General features: G+C 39.2%; 1 protein-coding gene across 1 annotated transcript; it reads left to right on the forward strand.

Moving 5' to 3' along the window:
- Window positions 1–7,686: 7,686 nt before the first annotated feature.
- ARHGAP11A (Rho GTPase activating protein 11A) lies at window positions 7,687–19,942 on the forward strand (the record flags this gene model as incomplete). The annotated part of the gene is made up of 11 exons (XM_082000437.1): window positions 7,687–7,936; window positions 10,432–10,502; window positions 10,829–10,925; window positions 11,447–11,703; window positions 12,218–12,378; window positions 12,487–12,630; window positions 15,021–15,188; window positions 16,392–16,527; window positions 16,884–16,992; window positions 17,812–17,959; window positions 18,360–19,942. The coding sequence occupies exons 1-11, from the start codon at window positions 7,808–7,810 to the stop codon at window positions 19,940–19,942; spliced, it is 3,003 nt and encodes a 1,000-aa protein (XP_081856563.1). The 5' UTR covers window positions 7,687–7,807.
- Window positions 19,943–21,941: the final 1,999 nt, after the last annotated feature.

A 21,941-nucleotide genomic window follows, 5' to 3' on the forward strand; every position in this document is an offset into this window, starting at 1 on the left:
GACTTGTGACCCCGCGGGGGACCCACACTGGAGCAGTCTGTTCCTGAAGGATGGCACCTGTGGGGGGACCCAGGCTGGAGCAGTTCATGAAGAACTGCAGCCTGTAGGAAGGACTCATGTTGGAGAAGTTCATGGAGGACTGTCTCCCATGGGAGGGACCCCACGCTGGAGCAGGGGAAGAGTGTGAGGAGTCCTGCCCTGAGGAGGAAGGAGTGGCAGAGACAGCATGTGATGAACTGACCACAACTCCCATGCCTCATCCCCTTGCGCCGCTCGGGTGGAAAAGGTGGAGAAAATTGGGAGTGAAGTTGAGTCTGGGAAGAAGGGAGGAGTGGCAGGAAGGTGTTTTAAGATTTGTTTTTATTTCTCATTACCCTACTCTGATTGGTAATAAATTAAATTAATTTTCCCAAGTTGAGTCCGTTTTGCCTGTGATGGTAACTGGTGAGTGATCTCTCCCTGTCCTTATCTTGACCCACGAGCCTTTCATTGTATTTTCTCTCCCCTGCCCAGCTGAGGAGGGGGGTGATAGAGCAGCTTTGGTGGGCACCTGGCATCCAGCCAGGATCAGCCCACCACAAAACCTTACTGCCGTTGGTTCATTTTTCAGTCTAACTACGCAATGCATCCATATCGCTCCAACTGAAGTGGGAACTGGGAAGATGCATCTCTTGAGCTATGGTACACATATCACGGACATCAAGTCTTATGCAAAAGCAGAAAAATACACAACCCATCACTCTTTCCTGAGAATGGATGGGAAATAATTTCTCTGCATAGCAAATACTGAAAAAATTGTTCAGTGACTTGAATCCATCAATAGCCTCATAGAGCCCAACATCTGCTTCCCTTACAGCTCAAGTCAGTGTCACACAATCGTATTCTAAAATACTGGTTACCCAAATAAACTGAGAGTTTTTAAAAAACTGGATTTTGCCCTGGATATAAAATTTCCAACCCTTTCAAAATTAAAATATCCTACCAGGAACATTCCATAATTCTCTAAATGCAGTCTTTACTTATATAGAGCTCGGAATAGGAAATTAAATTTCCTATTACCTGAGTATTATCCCTAAGTTCTAGGATTCACAAGATATTAGCGGGAGCCAGTTGATGAAAAAATCAGTTTCTCCTTTACCTACCAGGAAGTTTGTGAAAGTGATGTACTGAAAAAAGAGCTCATATTAAGTAGAATTTAAAAATAAAATGAAGGGTGAGAAGTGAGAGGAAGAGATGTTTTTCTTTCTTCTAAATGCCACTATAGACCCTTGATTCAGACTCGGTTAGAGGAAACTACTATGGTTTGGGGTTTTTTTGTCTGATAGCAGAATTAAATCTATGGTACTGCATCCTTCTTCCCTTTTTTACCTCTTTTTTTTTCCTCTGAAAGGAAAGTAAATTTTGCTCTGCCCCGAAGACCTTGTTTGAGACTGAATAAGCTATCGTGCCGGCGTTTAGAGGACAAGCAGACTTGCAACAGATGCCTGGAGAACTTGCTGGGGAAGTCTGCGGTCTTCGCTGATGCGGGAAGAGGTGCAGCAGCAGCTAAGACACAGACTTGCAAATAAGCAAATCTCTGCAAGAAATAGTCAAACAAAGGCATTTCTGTACACTAGTGGCAGGGTAACTGTCATCATCCTACCTATATCCTTAGACCAGATTTGTAGACAATAGCTCTTGTAAGACCAACTGGTGTAGGTGGCAAAAAACCAGACAAGCCTTTAGGCACTCAGGCTCTTTTTCAAGTCTAAAATAAAAATACTAGGTATAAAAGCTAATCCTCCCCCAACAACAACAAAACAAAACAAAAACCCAAACAAAAAACCCCAAACAAAAAACCTAACCAAAACATCAAAACAAAAGTTAGAAATATTTTAAATTGTTATTAAATAAATCTATCATGCCAGGATTTCAAACTGGTTTTGCTTTGTATATCTTGAAAGTAAAAACCTAAACATAGAATTGCTATCCTGAATAGAAACAAAAGACTGCTATGAGTATCTTCTCTGAGAAACGGAGCACTCTAGGAAAATTGAATGGGGGTAAAAGATTATCCACCCTGAGGCTACTTATCCTGAATTATGAATATCGCCTAGGACGTCAACAAACTGACTGTTTTTTCTATCTACTGTAGGCTACTATTCATAGAACTACTAAAACTTTTATTTTTTTTTTCTACTGTTGTTAAACAAAAACATGCTTTCCAGGACAGTGGCTCAAATGCAGGAAAATCTTTCCTGGGCTTCTGAATGTACTTGGGTCCTCCCCTGGATTCCCACTTGTCATACACATATCTTAAGGTCAAAACATGCATCATCAACTTCTATGTTAGCTTTAGTCTCCTTTTACCTTTCACCTTTCTGTTAAAAAACACTTATTTAAATTGGAGAATGCAACTCCTGCCTTTCCATTTTGACTCTTTTCTTTCTGGGTACCTCTGCTCTTTTTAATGTTACTACTAAGGTAGGAAGCAAACCAATTGCTTCTTATACCTTTAACTTCTAATGCAATATTTGCAAGCTACTGACGTGAATGTTACTAGTCTTCATTTATTATTTCCATCTTGAGCAGACCATCAGTTGGTCCGCCTTGCTTACATGTTGCTTAAGCTGTCCCACAGTCTATGATGTCAATAAAATACAAAACTATAACTATACTAAGTACGTTATGGTTGTATCAGCCTGTATTTTAATTCATGAAGTCAGCTGTGGTTTAAGCAGCAGATGTGAAAGTCTGTGTCTGTTAGACAGCTTGTTCAACTCTGCTTTTATTTTAAAGGTACATCCTGCATCTTGATGTACAGATTGATGTTTTGGTTTTAATGGAGAATATTCTGCAATGAGGAACAGCTTAAAACATTGTCCTTGTTAGAGGTATCTTAACACCCTTCATTTTAAATTCTGTGTTTAGTGTTGAAAACAATGGGTGAAGAATGCACATCTAGTCGTTAAATCATTCTGTCACGGGTAAAAGTTTCAGATCGTTCAACCACTCAAGCACAAGAACTGGAAGTAAGAGAAAACCAGAAAAGAGAGAACAGTCTTTCTACTAGTGTTGTTAAAGATAAAATGAAATGTATTACAAGTGCAAAATGTCGTGCACTGTGTCAAATATAAACTCTTAGCTTCAGTCGTGCTTGGAAACATCAAGCACTTACAACAGAAAGTGTCTACACTGAGTTGAGTTGACCAGTGTGGTATCATCCATAGCGAAGCTGCTTTGAATCAGAAACACCCTCTACAAATTTTACATGCTGGTTTCCAAGACAGTATGTGGCTTCAAAAAAATTGTCCCTCTCCCTAGTGTACTAAAAGGAATTTTTCAAATTTCTCAGCCTAATCAACAAATCTTGTTACTTTCAGTCATTTTCTGATTCTTTATTTTCTAGCGGAGTTCCGGATGATGTAGTTAACTTTAAAGCTGCTCACAGTCATTGATTTCTTTTAATTAGCACTTGAAGGTATCAGAAGTACTGCCTCCAGCCCCAAAGAAGAATAGGTTAAATGCTTCCTCAGTGCAATAAACATGGACGTTTAGTCACTAACTCAACATCCTAGCATTATACATGTTAGAATCTGCCCATGAAATCTTCAGGCTTTTGCAAAGTTTCACCTACGTAAATTAGAGATGCAGGCATCTTTTCCCTCACATGGTGATTCCTCTGTTCCTTCAAACATGTGGTCTTGCAGAACGTGCTGTATACTGCTGTTCTCGGAGAGCTGCCCCAAAATTTCATTAGATAAACTTATTTGACTACAGCACTAGTGAATGTAACAAACAAATTCAATTACTACTTTTCACAAAATCAAGTTTTAGAATATTTCATGCAAAATACTGATGATTCCTAGTCTGGAATATTCAAACTTGAATGAGTTAGCTTTGATAATTCTATATATGGAGCAAGCTCAGATATAGAGTTAACAATTTATGCAATTGATACTAAGGTTTTAAGATTGTCGTATCTAATTTTCTGAAATAGTCTCTTCAAAACCTGAAGTGACAAAATGGTAAGTTGACACCAAATTTATAACCCAAATGAAACGTGAGTTAACTAGAATTATTCTATACTCAAACCATGGTTCAGAGGAAATTCATGCTGATTGTCAGTTTGGAAGACACTCTTTCTAACCTTATTTTCTTACTTCAAATACACTTTAAATCCTCTTCCATATTCTTTTCTTGATCTGGAATTAGTTTTCATCAAGCTAGTCACAGAGGTAGGGGATATAGTTAACCTTAAATGTTGAAGGCATTCAGAGGATCCAGATTGTTTTGCTTCTGACATAATTCTGAATGGTTGCAAGTAGGGACGCTGTTGCAGGAGACTGATCCCACCCAACACACTCAGTCCTGAGCAAAATTGTTCACTAAAGACAAGACAAAGCAGCGGAGAGAGTGGGAGATGGAAAAAGGACATAACTAACATAGATGCAGGCTGAACATCACGGAGAGATGAGAACTGGGAACTGGAGTAAATAATTCCTCATTAAGAGAGAAAGCCAGGAAGAGACAAGAATAAGGACATTCAGAATGAACTGTACTAGCAGACAGACCCTGAGGGTATCAGTGTGTAAACGTCCCTCACGCAGCTACTTTTCACAGTTTCTCCTGGATGGTATGGTCTGGCTTTCTGCCCTCATCATCTTTCTTTTTCATGATCTGCCCTTATGATCTTTCTGCCCTCATGATCTTTCTGCCCTCAGCTTGAAAGTTGAAGAAGTAAGGCAAAACCAGCCCTTGTATTGCCGGAAGGAGGGATACTTACACTCTTTCCCACCGAGTTCTGAGCTTGTTCAGGAAGGGATACTTTGGAGTAAGGTCTGTTTTCCGTACTCCTCTTGATGTTACTCTGCTTGTTGAAGTAGCTTGTTTCTGCTTCCTCTGGCTGAGTTTCTGGTTGGCTTGACCACCAACTGTTCTGAGTGGTTACTGAAATGAGACTATTCGTAAACATTTGACTTCTTTTTTTAAAGCTCTCATTTCTGGAATAGCTTCCAAAATTCACAAAATGCCACACCAAATGTCAGTGCTCATGGTTGGTTTGTTTTTTTCCCCCAAAAACGTAAACATATACCTATATATGGGTAGTGCATGTGTGTGTCTGTGTGTGTACAAACACGTTTGTGTATTACATGCTGGATGCAAATAGGAATGTAAGCCTAGCCCTCCTGACAACAAGAGAGAGTTAAGCCATTTACTTCATTCAGGACAGGATTTCACCCATAGCCTCTGGTGAGGTGGATAGTTCTCTGAAAATTAGAATTATTTAAAATGCTGGAACGTGGCATGTCAATTCTTAGACAACTGGGGGGGGAAGGAAGTAGCCAAATAGGTGTTTACTTTATTTTTTCGAACTCAACTTTGAAAGAGTGTAATAGATTTCAGTTGGGATGCTACAACTGGTTCCAAAATCAGATGCCTAGTTCTTATTTGCAAAGTAATTTTTCACCTCCATTCTCTACCTGTAAATAAAGCAGAAATATGTTAAAATAGTCACCTAAAGGTTATTAAAATATTTGACAAATGTTTTTGACAAAATTAGAAGATAATACTGTGGCTTTAAATATCTTCTGCCAAATATAAAAAGATTACCCGCATCACTTTTTAGGGAAAAAATACAGCATATACCAGCATCATGCGTTTTTTCTTACGTGGATACTGAAGGGAAAATACTTGACATGAACAGTTCTGATATATTTGTCAGATCACAGCTCCCTCTTGTGTAATTCATCATTACTACAGGAAACTAAGTTGGTTTGAGATTGCCTAAACTGAATTCTATGATACCTATTTATTTTATTCCTTTACTTTTACTTTTCTCATGAGTCATATCTTAGGTGTTAGAATTTCGTATTTTCATGTACTTTCAATGCCAGGGCAGATAGTAATACTTACAGTAAGGCTGCACTAAAACTGCATTTAGAGGAATATTGCTTTTGCTCAGTGACATGATTTTGATGTCCATAATCAAAATCCTGGGTTTTTAGTTAACAAAATTAATGTCTAATCTGCTGTTTATTATTGCTGCTAGGTCTTCCTTCCATGTAACTTTCTAGAGTTTTTTTCTGTTTGTATTTTGATGACTTTTGGAAAAACTCTAGCTATTCTGTTTTATTCTCTATTTTTTGTGTCCACAGGTGTGCAGAGCACCGTAACGTGGTTATTATCATTCCGTGTCTAAGCTTTGTATTATTCTCTTTCTCTCGGAGAAGCGAGACTCACTTTACAACTAGTACCAGAATATGTGTAAAGGAAAATCTAGGAAGCTTATTTTTGTTACAGCACTTATTTGTGACTCTGCACAGAAAGATTGCATTTCAGTAATTTGACTGTTATTAACACTTTAAGAGTTACTTTTGGAATAGAAACTTTTAAAAACCCCACAAAAACCCAAACAGTTTTTCCTGTAACAACATAGATGCAAAACCCCAAATGACTCTCCTAGAGTAGGTGTATGAGAACATGGTATGGAATACATAAGCAAACCCGAATTTAGGAAGTCCAAACAAACCTGGTGCTAATGGTTTAACTGCTACTTAAATTGTGAATTGTGGTTTTGTCCACAGAAAATGGTGAATCATCTTGGATGGATCTGCACAGGCCAAAGCTAATGCAGGCGAAAGTAACCGCTGAGTAGACCAGATGTGAAGATCTTCAATCTTTTTTCTATCCCAATATACACCACCATTGCAGTCAAGTAAGGTTGATGTCATGTATTCATTCCTCTGTGAGGAATTCAGTTTATTCACAAAACTTCGCTGGTTTACTGTTTTAAATTGAAATTTATTTTCACAGGAAGAGACAAACATGTATTTTCAAGTAAACAACAAACCAAACCAACCCCAAACTTGCAAAGGCTGGCCTGGCACTTGCTGGGGGTGAGGGGAAGGAAACGCGGTGGGTTTTCTGTTTGAGCCTGTTCTGTCCCGGCTGCTGGCTGGCTCGCTCCGTCCCCCGCTGCCCAGAGACAAGGCAGGCAGCCCCTTGAAGCAATCAACCGCTCGCCGACGCCACCCGACCCCAAAGGCTCCCGCAAGACGCCATCGTCCAACTCGCCAGGCACACGCGCGCGCGTGCACACACACACACACCCCCCCACACCCACACCCACACCCCCCCACACCCCCCCACACCCCCCCCCACACACCCCCCCCCCACACACACCCCCCACACACACACCCACACACACACCCACACACACACCCACACACACCCCCACACACCCACACACCCCCACACACCCCCCCCCACACACACACCCACACACACACCCCCCCACACACACACCCCCCCCACACCCACACCCACACACACACCCCCACACACACACACACCCCCCCCCCACACACACACCCCCACACCCCCACACACCCCCCCCACACACACACACACCCACACACACACCCACCCACCCACACACACACACACACACACCCACCCCCTCCCTCCCCCCCGCAGCCGCTATAGCGGCCCCACACCGACGGCCTGCGAGGAGAGTCTTTAGGTAGCCAGCGCGATCGCCCGACGGCGGCGGCCGTGGGAGGCTGAGAGGCGGCGCAGGAAGCAGGCGCCGACCGGGCAGCCCCGGCTGGCCGTTGGGCGGCGTGGGGCCTGATTTCGAACGGCAAGCGGCCCAATCGGAGGCGCGGGCGGGGTAGGGCGCTGGGTTTGAGCCAGGCGGTAATCGGCGGTGCGGGAGCGGGGATGGGTTGTGTTTGGTGTCGGGAGGTCGCGATGGTGCTGAGCAGGGTCTGAGAGGCGGCAGGGGGCTGGGGAGCGAGAGGTCGGGGAGGCGGCAGGCGCTGGGATGGCGGAGCAGCGGCGAAGGCTGGTGCGGCTGGCGGTGCTGGAGGAGCTCCGGGCCTCTTACGGGATTAAGGTGAAGAGTGGGAGCTGCCCGGCGGCGGGCAAGCAGCCGGGAGCGGCGGCCGCGGAGGTAAGGGGGCCGGTAACGTTGCGGCGCTCGCGGAGGGCACCCGTTCCCTGGGTCGGGGCAGCGGCGGCGGCCGCCGCTCCGCCGCGGCCGGGTGGGGCGCACGGCGGCTGCCGGAGCAAAGCTCCCACAGGCCCGGGAGCTGGTCTTCTGCCCCCGGTGAGGCCGGGTGGCCACCGACTCTGGCATCAGTGGCGTTACCGCCATTGCTCCTGCTGGCCCCTGACAAGGCATACCCTCCTCTCGTGGGGAAGCGTCTTAATCCCTGCGATGGGGAAAGTCAGGAGTATGTCAGGATTTAGTCGGATAGTGGTTTAGCGATGCTGAGTTCTCCCCGCCCGCTTAGGACATGAATTTTGCAAGGCAGCCCAGATGGTGAATGAGATGTGTTCCTCTTTTTGTTAGTGTAGTTGATACTCTCTCAGACACACATCCATGCCTCTGGTCTGTGCAAGAGCTCTTTACACTTTACTGTGCTTAATGTCATTCATTATGGAATTTGAGTCTTAGTAATTGTATTATTTCTTGCAATACATAGCTACCGTGTAATTTCTAAAAGCTTTATGTCTTTTATTTTACTTGATTCCTTAAATTTTTGGTTTGATGGGCTTTATTTGCATGGCTGTTCAGTATAAGCTGTGACTATGGGTATTTTGGTACAGACAAATCTGGCCTTGACTTGCCTGTTCTCAGAGGAATGAAATCTGTCTTGTTATCTTAAACACCTTCTTTGAATTTGTTGAAGGAAAAAAGTGCATTTTCTGCCTCAGGACTCTTTTTTAAAACTAAAGTATCATCATGGGTGCCAGCTACACAGCACTGAAGTCCATTTCAGAACACTGATCTTCTGGTATACTCTGATTTATAAAGTATGAACCACTATCAAGGCCTAAACAAGATCCCTGTGCAGCTGATATGGCACAGAACTGAGCATTCTCAGAATGAGCTTTCTGTAAGGCTGAGAAAATATTACCAAATGCTGCAGTAACCCTTGGTCGATATACGCCAAAGAAGTTGCAAAGCCATATGCTGGAGTTGGGTTGTTTGGAAAGGGAGAGGGCAAGAGTAAAGTTAGAATTAGTTTATTCCTCCTTGTCAACATCAAGCATATGGTTCTAGACTTTTTTTCCATTTGAAGGGAAGGTAATAAGAACTGTGAATAATATATGTCTGTCATAATAAAACATGTCTATATAGCTGTCTGTAGTACTTCAATTTTATAAAAGGAAGAAAATGTATATTTAGATAACAACTGGGCAAGACAAGAAAAGGTATAGAATAACATTTGTTTTGCTAGGGGCATCCTATTTCTATTGCAAGGGAACAGATGTAACTTTAAGAACTTAAATCACAACTTCTGATACTTCAAAGAAAACCTAGTAAAGTGAGGGTATCAGTTATGCATTTTAAATGTTGAATTACAAGCCACTGGAATTCTGTACTACATAATCTTGTAAATACAGAAAAACATGTCTTGGAGTTAACTTTCTTTTTGTACTTCTAGTAGCAACCTGGAATACAATAACAAAAGTGTTGCTTCTCTTTCCTTATCGTGTTATGCTTTTTTCTTTAGGACAGATAGGCCCAAGGTGGCCTAATAGGTTAGTTATTGATTAACTGTTTTCCCAACACGGTCAGCACTTTGAATTTCAGTATAAATGACCAATAGTTTACATCCATGTCTGATAAGTTGTGCATGATCCCAATCCTCTTCTCCCTGGGGGAGGGGCTGGCTTGCATGTTCTGTAAATATAAATAGAAAAAAGGTGTGGAAAAAAATAAAAGTACAAGTTGTTACATTGAAAGGTGGGCTTTTATAACTGAAACAATTGTGCACTAACCTCAGATAAACATTTTTTAAACACTGCAGGTGAGCATCAGTAGTAATGAGTGAAGAAATCGCTTGTTTTCTAATATGTAAGAGATATTCTGATGTCTGGCTATAAGGCAATAGAGTTATCCCAGTTTTTTAAATATAAATGCTAAATATGAGAGTTCAGAACGCTTTTCTAGACTGTTGAGTTTAATCCTCCCTGAAACAACAATCTTGAGTGCCCCGATAAAGAAAAAATTTTACTTTAAAAAAAAAAAGTTATTTCAAATATGTTGTGTTAATTTTTAAGAAAAATGGCATTTAGTCAATTTGAAAAGATAAGATGAGATTCCAGAACAGTCTGTTTAATATCTTTAATGATTTGGGGGCCTTACAGGAAAACTGGCTCCTTGCAAAGTAAAAAGTGCAAAAGACACTGCAGAAAACCTTTCTATTCTTTCACAGTAATCTAGGGTGTTACCTGTAACTAAAATCAACATAGGCTCAGATATCTAGAGAAGATAGTTGTTTTCCTGACAATACCTCTTATCTGTCTTATCTGAAAGACTTTGTTTTTTCTTAACTACCTTTCTGTTTGTACTTTGTGGAATACCTGCTTTTCTGTAACATGTAGTTGGCAATCCTATCAACTTTTGAATAACTTTAATTTAATTTTGTATTTTAGGGTAAAATCTTTGGAATATCTTTTCATTCACTACCACAATCACTTGTGCCAGGATACGGTTATATTCCGAGGTAAATTAACACTGTATATTTGTACTTATACTTACTTTGCTCTCTTTATAGTATTGAACTCTTGTGAGAAGAGGGAACATAATATTTATTCCAGGCCTCCTAAAGCTTATGGGGGATATAAGAATAGTTTCAGTTGGGGAAGGAGGGATGCAGAACTTACATGGGGAATTCAGAGCCATAGCCATCATTCAGTTGTATTTCTTTATTCTTCTTGTCATTGGGGAAAACTATCCTATAAAGTTTTATCTATTTATCGTGAAATAGTTTTTCTGGAAAAAACAAGCTTTATTCTGAGTGTCAGGAGTATGTTACTGTTCTTTCCTCAGCTTTCTTGTTGATACTTGTGAATATTTGGAAGAACATGTTCATACTGAGGGACTCTTCAGGAAGTCTGGATCTCTTGTTCGTTTAAAAGCTTTAAAGGTATTCTCTAAAGCCTCTCTTTTTTAATAAGCTGCATTTCACTTGATTATCTGCATGCTTTAGTTTTTTGGATTCTTTTCAGATATTTTTGAGTTTTAGTATTGAAGTAGACTGGTAACATTACCTGTTTTAGAAATGAGAGGAGATCTAGTCCTGAAACTGGTGAACTTTGCTTTTTTTTTTTCCTGGGAAATTTTTCAGTTTTCCAGATGGTGAGAATACCCTTGTGACTGAACAAACTTGTTAGCGGTTGTGCATACTGGATACTGTGAGGATATTTGTTTAGCAGTGTTCTCCCAGAAGGATCAATACATGGGAAACCTGTAAATTAACACATGTGCTCTGGCAGCACTGTCTGTGTCTGTAGATACTGCAGTTAGCTAAAACATGACAAGGCCGAAACTAAAAATGGGGAAGCTGTGTCTGTCTTTTCTCATACAGGCTAGAGGATTAATGCCTAAACTTAGAAATCTGATAGTATGTTGAAGACTTCAAGTCATGTTTCTTATGAACAATTTCAGAGTAAACTGGATCAAGGTGAAAACTGCCTCTCAGCTGCACTGCCATGTGATGTTGCAGGGCTGCTTAAACAGTTCTTCAGAGAGCTTCCAGAACCCATCCTTCCACCTCACCTGCAGGAAGGCCTTTTCAAAGCCCAGCAGCTAGGAAATGAGAAGAAAACTGCAACTGTGTTGCTGTCGTGTTTGATGGCTGACAGAACAATTGAAGCTTTGAGATACTTTTTCAACTTTCTGAGAACCGTGTCCCTAAGGTCAGTGTAAAGAGAGTGCTTGTAAATGGCTCCCAATTCCTTTAATGATTTCTCTTTCCAAGCAACTGCTGTAACTTTCTGTGACTGGTTTGCGACTTTAAACTTTATCTGCAGTCATTCACTAGAATTCAGTCATGGTCTTTTCTCCAATAAATCCAAAATGTGTTCTTTATGAAACCTTATTTTGCTGGAGGCTTGACTTTGTTCCATTCTTTCGTAGCTGTATTTCTCATTCTTCTGTCAAAAGCAAAAGTATTGACTGGTAAAATTAACATCATCTGATACCTTGCATTCCCCAAAACTGACCAGGGTCTATGACCTCTTGATATCAGTAGCGTAGTCATGCAGTTACCTAGCTCGGGGTGCATAAGTCTACACATTAACCTTGGTATGTAAGCACTCCACTGAATGACTCTGTATATTTTTTTTTTTATTTCAGCTGCATTTATTTTATTTGCTCTTTTCTCTCTCCACTGCTTATGTCCTGATAATTTGTGTAAAAAAAACTTTTCTTGTTAAGATCCAATGAAAACAAAATGGATAGCAGTAATCTGGCGGTGATTTTTGCTCCCAACCTCTTGCACTCGAATGAAAATGAAAAGATGTCAGCCAGTACAGATAAAAAAATTCGCTTGCAAGCTGCTGTTGTGCAAACACTTATTGACCACGCAGCAGAAATCGGTAAGATGATAAATCTTTATCAAAATGTCTTGTTGCACATGCTTGTATGCAGCTTCTCTTTTCAACTTTTTAAATAACTTAAAAAAAAAATTTTCTCAACTAATTCAGGACAAGTGCCAGAATTTATCTTGGAAAAGATTCCTGCAATGTTAGGTATTGATGCCTTTCAATCTACTCCCTCACTGTGTGGCCACAAAGACAATGAAAATGAATCTCCCAGTGAATGTAAGAAGAGGCACCGAAGTGTTGGGGGTAGGTATGTTGTGTGACAGTTTCAGCAACTAAAACAGAATTATTCTGAGACTTCAGGTATGCTGATCCTAAGCACTTGCTTCTTCCACAAGCAGAACAAATGCCTGAGAAATTTGTTTGGTTTGATTTGCAAAATCTATGTAAGACTTCTGTAGTCATATCACTTTATTGTATACTTATCTAGTGTGTCTGTTGTCTACCAAAGAAGCTATTTTGCCTGTGTTCAGATTTGTGAAGACGGATTAATGTTCCAGTTTTCTGTTGAGTCATCTTCAGATCCTGTTGCAGAACACTCATAAAGATTATTTTTTTTTGGTAGTTTTGAAATTATCCTTGGACACTCAAAGATATTGCATACTTTAAGTCAGGTCATGACAATGCAAGGATATAAATGGTATGTGTGGTTTGAAGTGTAGCTCTGAATTGGCAACTATTGGAGACTGTATGCTCTGATTTCATGGATCTGGCTTTTGCATTTTTTGCAGTTTAGCTATTCAATAGGTTTTTTTCCCCAAATATGGACAATCAAATGGTGTAGTCTGTTCTTCTGCATTCTCTTTGAGGAAATAGGATAGAATATGTATGCTTGACTTGATTCAAATCCACTATAACACTGATCTTGTATGTATTGCTATAAAAATTCAAGTATGTATTTAGCTCATGTACTTGGAATATTAAACCTGACAGCAGCTGAACTTAAGGCTTTATTATTGTGTATGTTTGTCCAAGGCATGAGGTGGGTTTTTTGTGTAATATACTTTTCCTCTCCCAAGAAGGGAGATCATCCTGGAGTTGCAAAGTGATAAATGTTTGTGAATATTAAAATTTTGAGGAGAAGCAGTTAGAATTTGTTAATTATGCAGAATAGGTTCTAGTAGTAGACAGCTTCTAATCTTTCTCAATATGTAGTAAAACATAGTATTCCTATTACTACACTTTATTTTCAAAGATGAGTTTTTAAAAAATACCTGATATCTACAAGACACCATGAAAGAAGTACCGCAGGCTTGTAGTTTGCTAAGCTTTGCTGTGAGCGCATGGAAATACAACTATAGGTTGCAATAGCACTTAATAAAAATACTTCTTTCTTGCACTTCTAAAAGAGGCAAAACCAGTAAAAATTCATGCATATACTCTGCTGGGTTTAATTTTGCCTTTAAAAAAAAAAAAAAAACCCAAAAAAACCAATACCCCAAAACAGAAACTCATGGTTCACAGAAAAGTTGTACATTATTTTTTTGCAAGACCAAAATGTCATACTTCTACTGGGGCCTAACTTTAAAGCTTTAAGAGCTTTTCAGCTTCAAGATGGCTGTCCAGTATAGTGAGAAAGTCTTTGAGACTTTCTGTGAGAAAGACTTCAGTGGATACCTTCTAGGTTTGCCTACAAGAAATCAGAAGGTGCATAATGTTATAATGACCAATAGAATTTTCTACAAGAAACTTCTGTTGCCTGTACATGAATCTTTTTTTTTTTTCCCTTAAGGAAAACAGAATTTTTCAACTATTGTGAAAACAACAAAAACTATGTTGGTGAGAAGATCTGGGCTATAGTTTTCTTTATGTAAAACAACCATTTAAGCTAATTTGCTTTATTTCTTTCTGAAAGAATACAAGTTAAAATTGAGCTGAAAATAGAGCAAGACAAACTTCATATTTAAATTTGATTGCTCGGTGTGTCTTGCATTTCAGATATTGTTAGTGGAGCATTGAATACATTTAAATCTAACAGAACACCCTCCACTACACCTCAACAAGGCAGAAGCGGTAGGTATTAGTGTATTTGTACTAAATAAAGCCATGCAGTATCTTCTGGATTTGTTAACTATATTCCACAATGGTTTTTTTTAACTGAAGAACTAGAACTTAGTTGAAGTGATTACGTTTAAAACTTTGAATATAGATACATATTTATTGAGGATACTGCATTTACTGTAGTTCTTGGAGCAGCTACAATCACTGCAGCAGTGAGCTGTGTGGTTCTAGGATTACACAATTGAACTTGCGCTTTTTGTCTAATTCACACTAAGGCTTCAAGGCAGTAGTGCAGCAACTTATCATCTTGGGAATGAATTTGCCAGGATTGAAATTCCTTCACTCTTACTGTCTCTTAAACTTATACTTTTTTTTTCTTCTCTTAATACCTATATTATTAATGTGTGGTTTTGGATTTTCCTTTCTGGTACTCTAACTTGTGAAAAGACAACAAAATAAAAAAACAAACTCTAAGCTATATTGATTGCTTTGCCTGTTCAAAATGCATGCACTTTGGCTAAGCTTTTACATGAATTTTCTTTCAGAGTTTAAAAAAAACCAAAACAGTTGTTCACATTTTAGTAAACTCTCAACCTTTTGAGTTGTAATTGCAAATTTGGTTTTCTTAATTTCAGTCCTTTCATCAGTGACTCCAGTGGTTCTTACTCCAAGTGCCAAGCGTAAACTTCCCACTGATTGCTCTCAGGGCTTGTCCAGCAAGAAGAGACGATCTTTTAAGCATAGTTTTGCTTTTGAGTTGTTACCAAGTAGCATTTTTAACAGCAGCTCAACACCAGCATCAGGTACAGTGCTTTCATTTTTTTCCTTGCTGCTTGAAGTGGTTGTTTATGGCTTTTAATTTAAATGTACAGTCTTTTGTAATTGTTAGGCAATCATTGATAATCTTCACGAAACAGTGTTCCTTGTGCTACTTTGCTGTCCTAGCAAATAGTCTATGTTTATGTTCATCAGTGACTGTTATGCTACATGGATTGAGCAAAAGCAAAGTTCTGTTTGTTTTCTGTTATATTAATCTCCCAAATCTGCCATCCTGGTGTCCTTTTATCTTTTTCAGTCCCCCTGTATCACCTGGGTTATACTCACGTTTCTGTCACAAATCCATGAAGACTGCCTATCTTTCCAACCTCTTGAAAGTTGTAGCCGCCTTCTGCCTCCTAAATATGAAAGTAGCTGGTCTTAGCTCTATGTGAAGTGTAATTGTTGTTATTATAAAGGTTCTTTCTTGAATCAAATCAAAATTCTACAGGAAAAGTTATACTTTTGTCTGATGATGCTTTAATACCACTGAATTCTACTAGAGAGCTTCCAACTGTCAGGCTCCTCTGCAAATCCTATTTTATTTTTGTTTGGTTCCTTAATGTGCTTACTCTTTTAGAATAAAAAGAAATTGCTAGATTGGCTATGTTTATTTTGCCTGAAGATAATTTTTTTCCTTCAGTTGAGTGATATAAAACTTACTGCTTTTGTTTATTAAATGTCATGCTCACCATGAAATTCATGTTTCTGTGGTTAAGCAAACCAAAGCAATGACATTTTCTAAAGATGGTAGTAACACATCTGTTTCATAAAAAGTTAAGTAGTAGAATAACAACTCTTTCATTTATTGTTGCTTTAACTGTTCTGGCTAGGTATGTAAAAAAGCACACTGCAAATAATATTAAAACTGAATCTAGTTTTTCTTATTGAGCTCTTTAATTTGAGGAAGCGATCTGGTGATAGCACTGTGGCAACTGAATTGAGGTAGTGATATCAGTAGCATGCAATAAATTGCAATCCAGCTGCTTTTATGGATGCTACAAGCAACAGCTTCATTTAATATTAAGTAAAAGTGGAATTCAAAGTAATTTCAAGCCCGCACTCCACAAACAGTACAGATTTGTTTGCTTATTTTAAAAACCTATTCTTTATTGTATTAACTGTTAAGTCTTTATCTGAAAATATGTGACTATTTTAAGATAATGTAAATATTTATTTTTTTCCAGTAGTTCAGTTTGAAGCAAGCCCTTGTGTGTCTCTTGAATCATCACAATCATCAATGTCTCCTTCAACTGGTGGTGAAAATCTTCTGTCTAGTACAGGGAACAGAAGAAGTAAAAGACATGCAAGCAAAAAATTATACAGGTAACTTGCCTTAACTCTCAGAAACTAAAGATAAATTGGAAAGGTAGGTCCAGACTCCTTGACCAATGATATGTAAAATCTCAATCTGTCTTTAAAATGATCTCTTTTGGTGTTCAAAACATAGCAAATTTTTATAGTAATCTTAAAATCACCAGATTTTCCAACGTGGCAAAATGGAGCTCAAAACAAAATAAGATCTGGTGTAGCAGCCTCCTGTGCCTATTAAAAAAGCCTGGCAAGAAGGCAATAGAAGAAGTAAAAGTTGAGGAAACAACTATAAATAAGTGCCAGCATGTTTTCCTTGCCCTCCTAAAGAGTTTTTTTTGTGTGTCACTTCTTCCCCTCTGTCCTCTCAGGGCTGAATCAGGAAAGACAGGTTGTTTTTCTCCAAAGATTAGCCGAAAAGAAATGGTTCGCAGGTCGTTACGCTTGAAGTTTGGTTTGGGGAAAAGCAGTAGAGAAATGGTAAGTGTTCTGTGTCTAACCCAGTCGTCTTGTTACTGTGCAAATTTGAATCCTAGGGTTTGGGCACTGCTTTTCAGTAGCAGGGAGGACTTACTTGGTAATAGAGGGATCACAGAATAAGTGGACCTGCTAATCAAGTACGAGAAGCCCTAGGTTTATTTTCGTAGCAGTAACTGATCAGCTTGTACTGGGTTCAGCTGGGATGGGACGAGAGACTGGAGATGGGGAGCAGGGACAGCTGACCTGAATTGACCAAGGAACTGTTCTGTGCCATATAATGTCATGCTCACCAATAAAACTGGGATGGGGGGAGTTTTTGCAAAGTAGCCACTGCTCAGGGGATGGCTGGGTATTGGTTTACTTGTTGTGAGTGATTGCTGTTGCATCACTTGTGGCTTTGAGGATTTTTTCCTTTGTGTCTGTCCCATCATGTCCTCCTCTCCCCCGCTGCCTTTTGCCTTTCCAATTCTCTCCTTCATCCTGCTGGGGAGTAGGGGGAGTGAGCCAGTGGCTGGATGGGAGCTTACGTGCCAGCAGGGGTTAACCCACCACACTTGTGATCAGTAGGTCTCACAGTTCCTGAAATTCTGAGATTACAGAGTCTGTGCACAGAATCACTATGTTCAGGGTGTGGTTAAGCCTACCTTACTGCAGGTGGGTTGTTCCCTTCCTAGGTCTACAGCGAATCGAGGGAAGATGAAGTATGGCCAAGAAAAGGTTGCTATGGCTTATTTGCATAGCCTTTTCCTGGTGGTTCCTCTGTAAATGAGATTCCAAATTACAAGTTTATGTGAAAGTAATTAACACCTTTTGTTCAAGAATATTGTATCAGGATGTGCCGTTGGTAATAGATCTGAAAATATTGGAAGGCGTCTTGCAAGTCAACAAGGTTTGGAAAGCAGAACTGAATGTGCAAAAAGAGATGTACTATTCAGCCCATGTGTCAATGAAAAATTCCATAAGAAAGGTAAGTATCTAACAGAATATATTAGATGGGGAAAACTTTTTTTTTACTTTTGCAAAGCAAAAGTAACTTTATGGAAAAAGGTATAAAAGCAATTGGATTAAAAGTGCTTCTGGCTACTGGGACAAAAGCTACTTGAATGTTAGTGGCTCCTGGGGAAAAAGAATCACTTTAGGCCAGGCTTGTTTGTGTTTCTAGTGTATTTTAGTAGTTCTGTTTTGTGACTATGTGATTTCAGTTCTTAATATTAAGACCTTTTTTCACAACTCTGAAATTAAGGGAGTAATGGCATCTTTAAATGCAGTGCTGCTTTGATAATTGGGTTTTTTAGCAAGAATTTTGCCTATAATGATCATTAAAATCACAAGATATTATTCTTAAACTTTGTGGTATTTATTTTAAGGTTCAAAGAATGTGAGCAAGTCAGAAGAAAACTTGCTGACTCCAAAATGTCACAATAAAGTAGTTCACCGAATGTCATGGAATAGTCCTACTGTTACAGATTCTCAGGTGATCAGCAAGAATGAGGGAATCCTGCCAAGACACCCTGAAATGCGAATCGGTTCTTCAGAATCTATTTTGGTATTTGGAAAGCCCCCAGTTGTTCCAGATGAATTCAAATCCACAACTGTAAGCAAAGAAGACACCAGCTTAGAACTTTTGCTTTGTGAAAAGGAAAGTAATTCAACTGCAGAAACATTACTGAAAGTTCAGCAAGCGTTCTCTGCATCTGGAAGTAATCTTCACAATTTGATAGGTGATACAAAATCTTCCTTCTCAGATGTAGCAGGTGAAACATTAAATGAAGCTCTGTGTCTCACGGGGCTCAGTCCGGAGAAAGGATTGTTAGCTGAAGTTTCTGCAAACCTAGCAAATACAAAATCCAGAGAGCTGTTGCACCAATCCAATCAGTCTTATGCTGTTGATAAACAGCAATCAGAAAAAGATGAAATTAAAGTTTTGGAGAAAAGAAACTTCAAAACTTCTATTGATATTGAACTTCAGGTCCCAAAAACAGATATAAAAAATGAAACAGAACTTCCTGTGCCTCAAGTACTGACCAGGGAAGACAAGTTGACTGTTCAGAACAATTCATCAAAAGATAACCTAAACAAATTAGACTCCTTCAGAAGAAAAAAGCAAATAGAATTAACACACTCACAAACAGCTGAAAACTTTATGGTAAAATGCTGTAATTTGGAAGAAGATACCGCTAAACTTTCTGTGGCAGGACAGCTTCCTACTTCACAGTTGCCTAAATCACAAAATGAAACAGGCGACCAATACTTGCAAGCTGAAAATTCTATAAAAACTTTCACTAAAACATCAACTGTTTCTGACCATGGAAAGGTTTCTGACCACATACAGTGGTTCAACAAGCTTTCATTAAATGATCCAAGCTCTGCAAGCAAAACTAAACCACCTCTTAAGTTTCAACGTACTCCTGTTAGACAGTCTGTAAGAAGAATGAATTCTTTATTGGAGGCTAACAGACGATCTGTAAGCTCTCAGCTGCTTAAAGCAAGTGATGTTGGTTCACCGCTTGTGAAATCTTTGAGCTATGATTCTGCACTATTCTGTGCAGAAAAGCCCTCAAAGAATTCTGTGTCTTTGCCACTCAGGAGTGAAAGTACATATGACCAAGTTTCTATATCTCATAAGCAGCTAGACTTAGCATCCAAATCATGTGGCAGGCTGTTAAATCCACCAGACAAGCCTGATGTTTCTCTCAGAGCTGCTGGAATCCATGAACAGAAAGCAACTGTTCATTCATCAAAGTCTGTTCTAGAAGATCTAACCAATCATGAAACAGTGAAATCCAGTTTAAAAGTTAATGCAAGTATAAATATTCCAGTTGCTGCCGCAGAAAAATCTACAATCACAAGAAGTGCTCCAGGAAAAGAAAGAGTCCGTTATAGAGGCTCTCCAAAGAATCCAATATCTAAAGCAAAACTGTTACCAACTGCAAAACCAGTAGACTTATAAGATCAAATATGATGTCTAAATGGGCTTATTGTAACTTGGTTAACCTTTGGAAAATCTAAATTTGTATAATTATTTTTTAGCTCTAATTATTTTTGATTTATTTTTTAACTGTACAAGTAGTGGACTTGTACAAATAACAATTTGTTTAATGTTGAAGTTTTCTTCATTTACTGAAACTTTTGTAAATGCTAGTCAGTTCATCCAAATGACCTGTTTTTACAAATGTTTGTGTTAAATCTCATATTTGATTATCTCGGCTTCTAAAAACATGCATCTCCCAAAACAATTTTTGCCATATTTAGATTAAGTACCAAGGTGTTTTTAAAAATACTCAGACATTTAAAGCAAAACTGATGAACAAGTGAAAGAAAATGTCTTGATGCTGAGTATTGGTAGTTAAATTTACACTTAAAACTAAATAGTAAATATTGTAGCACTACTTTGATCTTTAAGTTGGACCTTACACCAGCTCTACTGCTGAGACAATGGTTTTTATTTCTGTTGGAGTAAATTGGGAGCATATATTCCTTGTTGAGTAGGTAACTTAAACTTTGACCTGTTTACATGCACACTGGAGAATTATTAGAACACATTGAAAATACATGTGCAGTTTATTCAAGAAGTGAAAAGTCTTAATTTCATTCAGCAATGTGTTCTGCAATAGGTACCACGTATTTTCAGTTGTAAGCAGTAAAATGTTTTATCTTAATATGAAAGGATGGTATTAACTTATTTTTTGAGCAATAGAATAGTGCTAACTAGATGGTGCAGAAGCTAATTTTAGATGGTAGTGCTGCAAGAGACGAATGTAAGAAGCCATAGTGTGTTAAAAGTTGATTTGCACAAGCAAATGTTTACATCTTTTGGAATTAAAACTGTTTATGTCTGTCATCAGTTGTGAAACTATTTAAGAGTAAACACTTGAAACTGTTCATTAGCTTTCTGTATGTGCAAATTGCTTATTGGCAAAATTGAGAGCTGAAAGTGCTGGGTACTTTTGGTTTTAATAAAACCATGGGTTTTGTCCATTTTCTGAGCCCATTCTTCTATAATGACTGAGAAATTTAGACTGTGTTGTCATATGCAGGTCCTTCTCACAACTAGCAAAATTTAGCAGGACTAGGCTTCTAAATGTCTTGAGTGCTATGTTAATGAAAGGAACAGTTCTGCTTGCTTTCTGTTCCCTGCCTCCTTCCCCACATAGCCACCAATTTACTAGCTGAATTGGTTCATCTTGGTGACCTGGTGGAAACCTCCTGCCCCCATCAGCCTGGCTGAGCTGCCTCACTGTGTTGCTACGTTATTGTAGGGAAAGAGCCATCAGAGGATCTTAACAGGATTGCTTGGTGTTGTGGTTAAGAATTGGAAGCTTCAGTTTCATGAAATAAGGGAGCCAATGTAACAGTTCACCACCACCCAAAGAGGAAGCTGCTTCTTCCCGTCCTCAGCTACAGGCTCCTACCATCTGCCTTGAGTTGGTGCTGGCAGATCCTTCACTAGGCTGAATGGAGGCACCAGAGCTCCAGGGTTTGTATCATTTCATGGAGGTAAACGAGGTTTAGCAAAGCAACTGCCAGCTGTCATAGCTGATGCAAGGAGGTAGGAGATGGAAATAGGACAGAAGGAGATAAAAGCAATGTCATGAGGCAGAAAATGAGATCTGACTCCTTCTGTAATAGTGAGCTGTCACATCAATTTGTGTTTGAAAGAGCAAGACTTGAGATGTTTTTCCTGTTAATACATATGAAATATTTTGGATGCTAATGTAGCACTGAATGTGTCATGGATGGAGCAGTAAACTATTTTTTGATCATCAATGCCAGCCAATCTTGAACCACTAGACTTGAAGGTCGGAAAGGGAGATTTTGGTAGGGGCTTGACAAACAAACCCTTAAACACCAGGAAAGATTGTCACAGCAAGCTGGAGGCTTTACAGAACAGTTTAGGTACACAACTGTTTACATAAAGTTGATTGTGTTTTGGAGAAAGATTAGAAACA

Source organism: Phaethon aethereus (genome assembly GCF_964289735.1).
Source record: "Phaethon aethereus genome assembly, chromosome: 5".
NCBI classification, from domain to species: Eukaryota; Metazoa; Chordata; class Aves; order Phaethontiformes; family Phaethontidae; genus Phaethon; species Phaethon aethereus.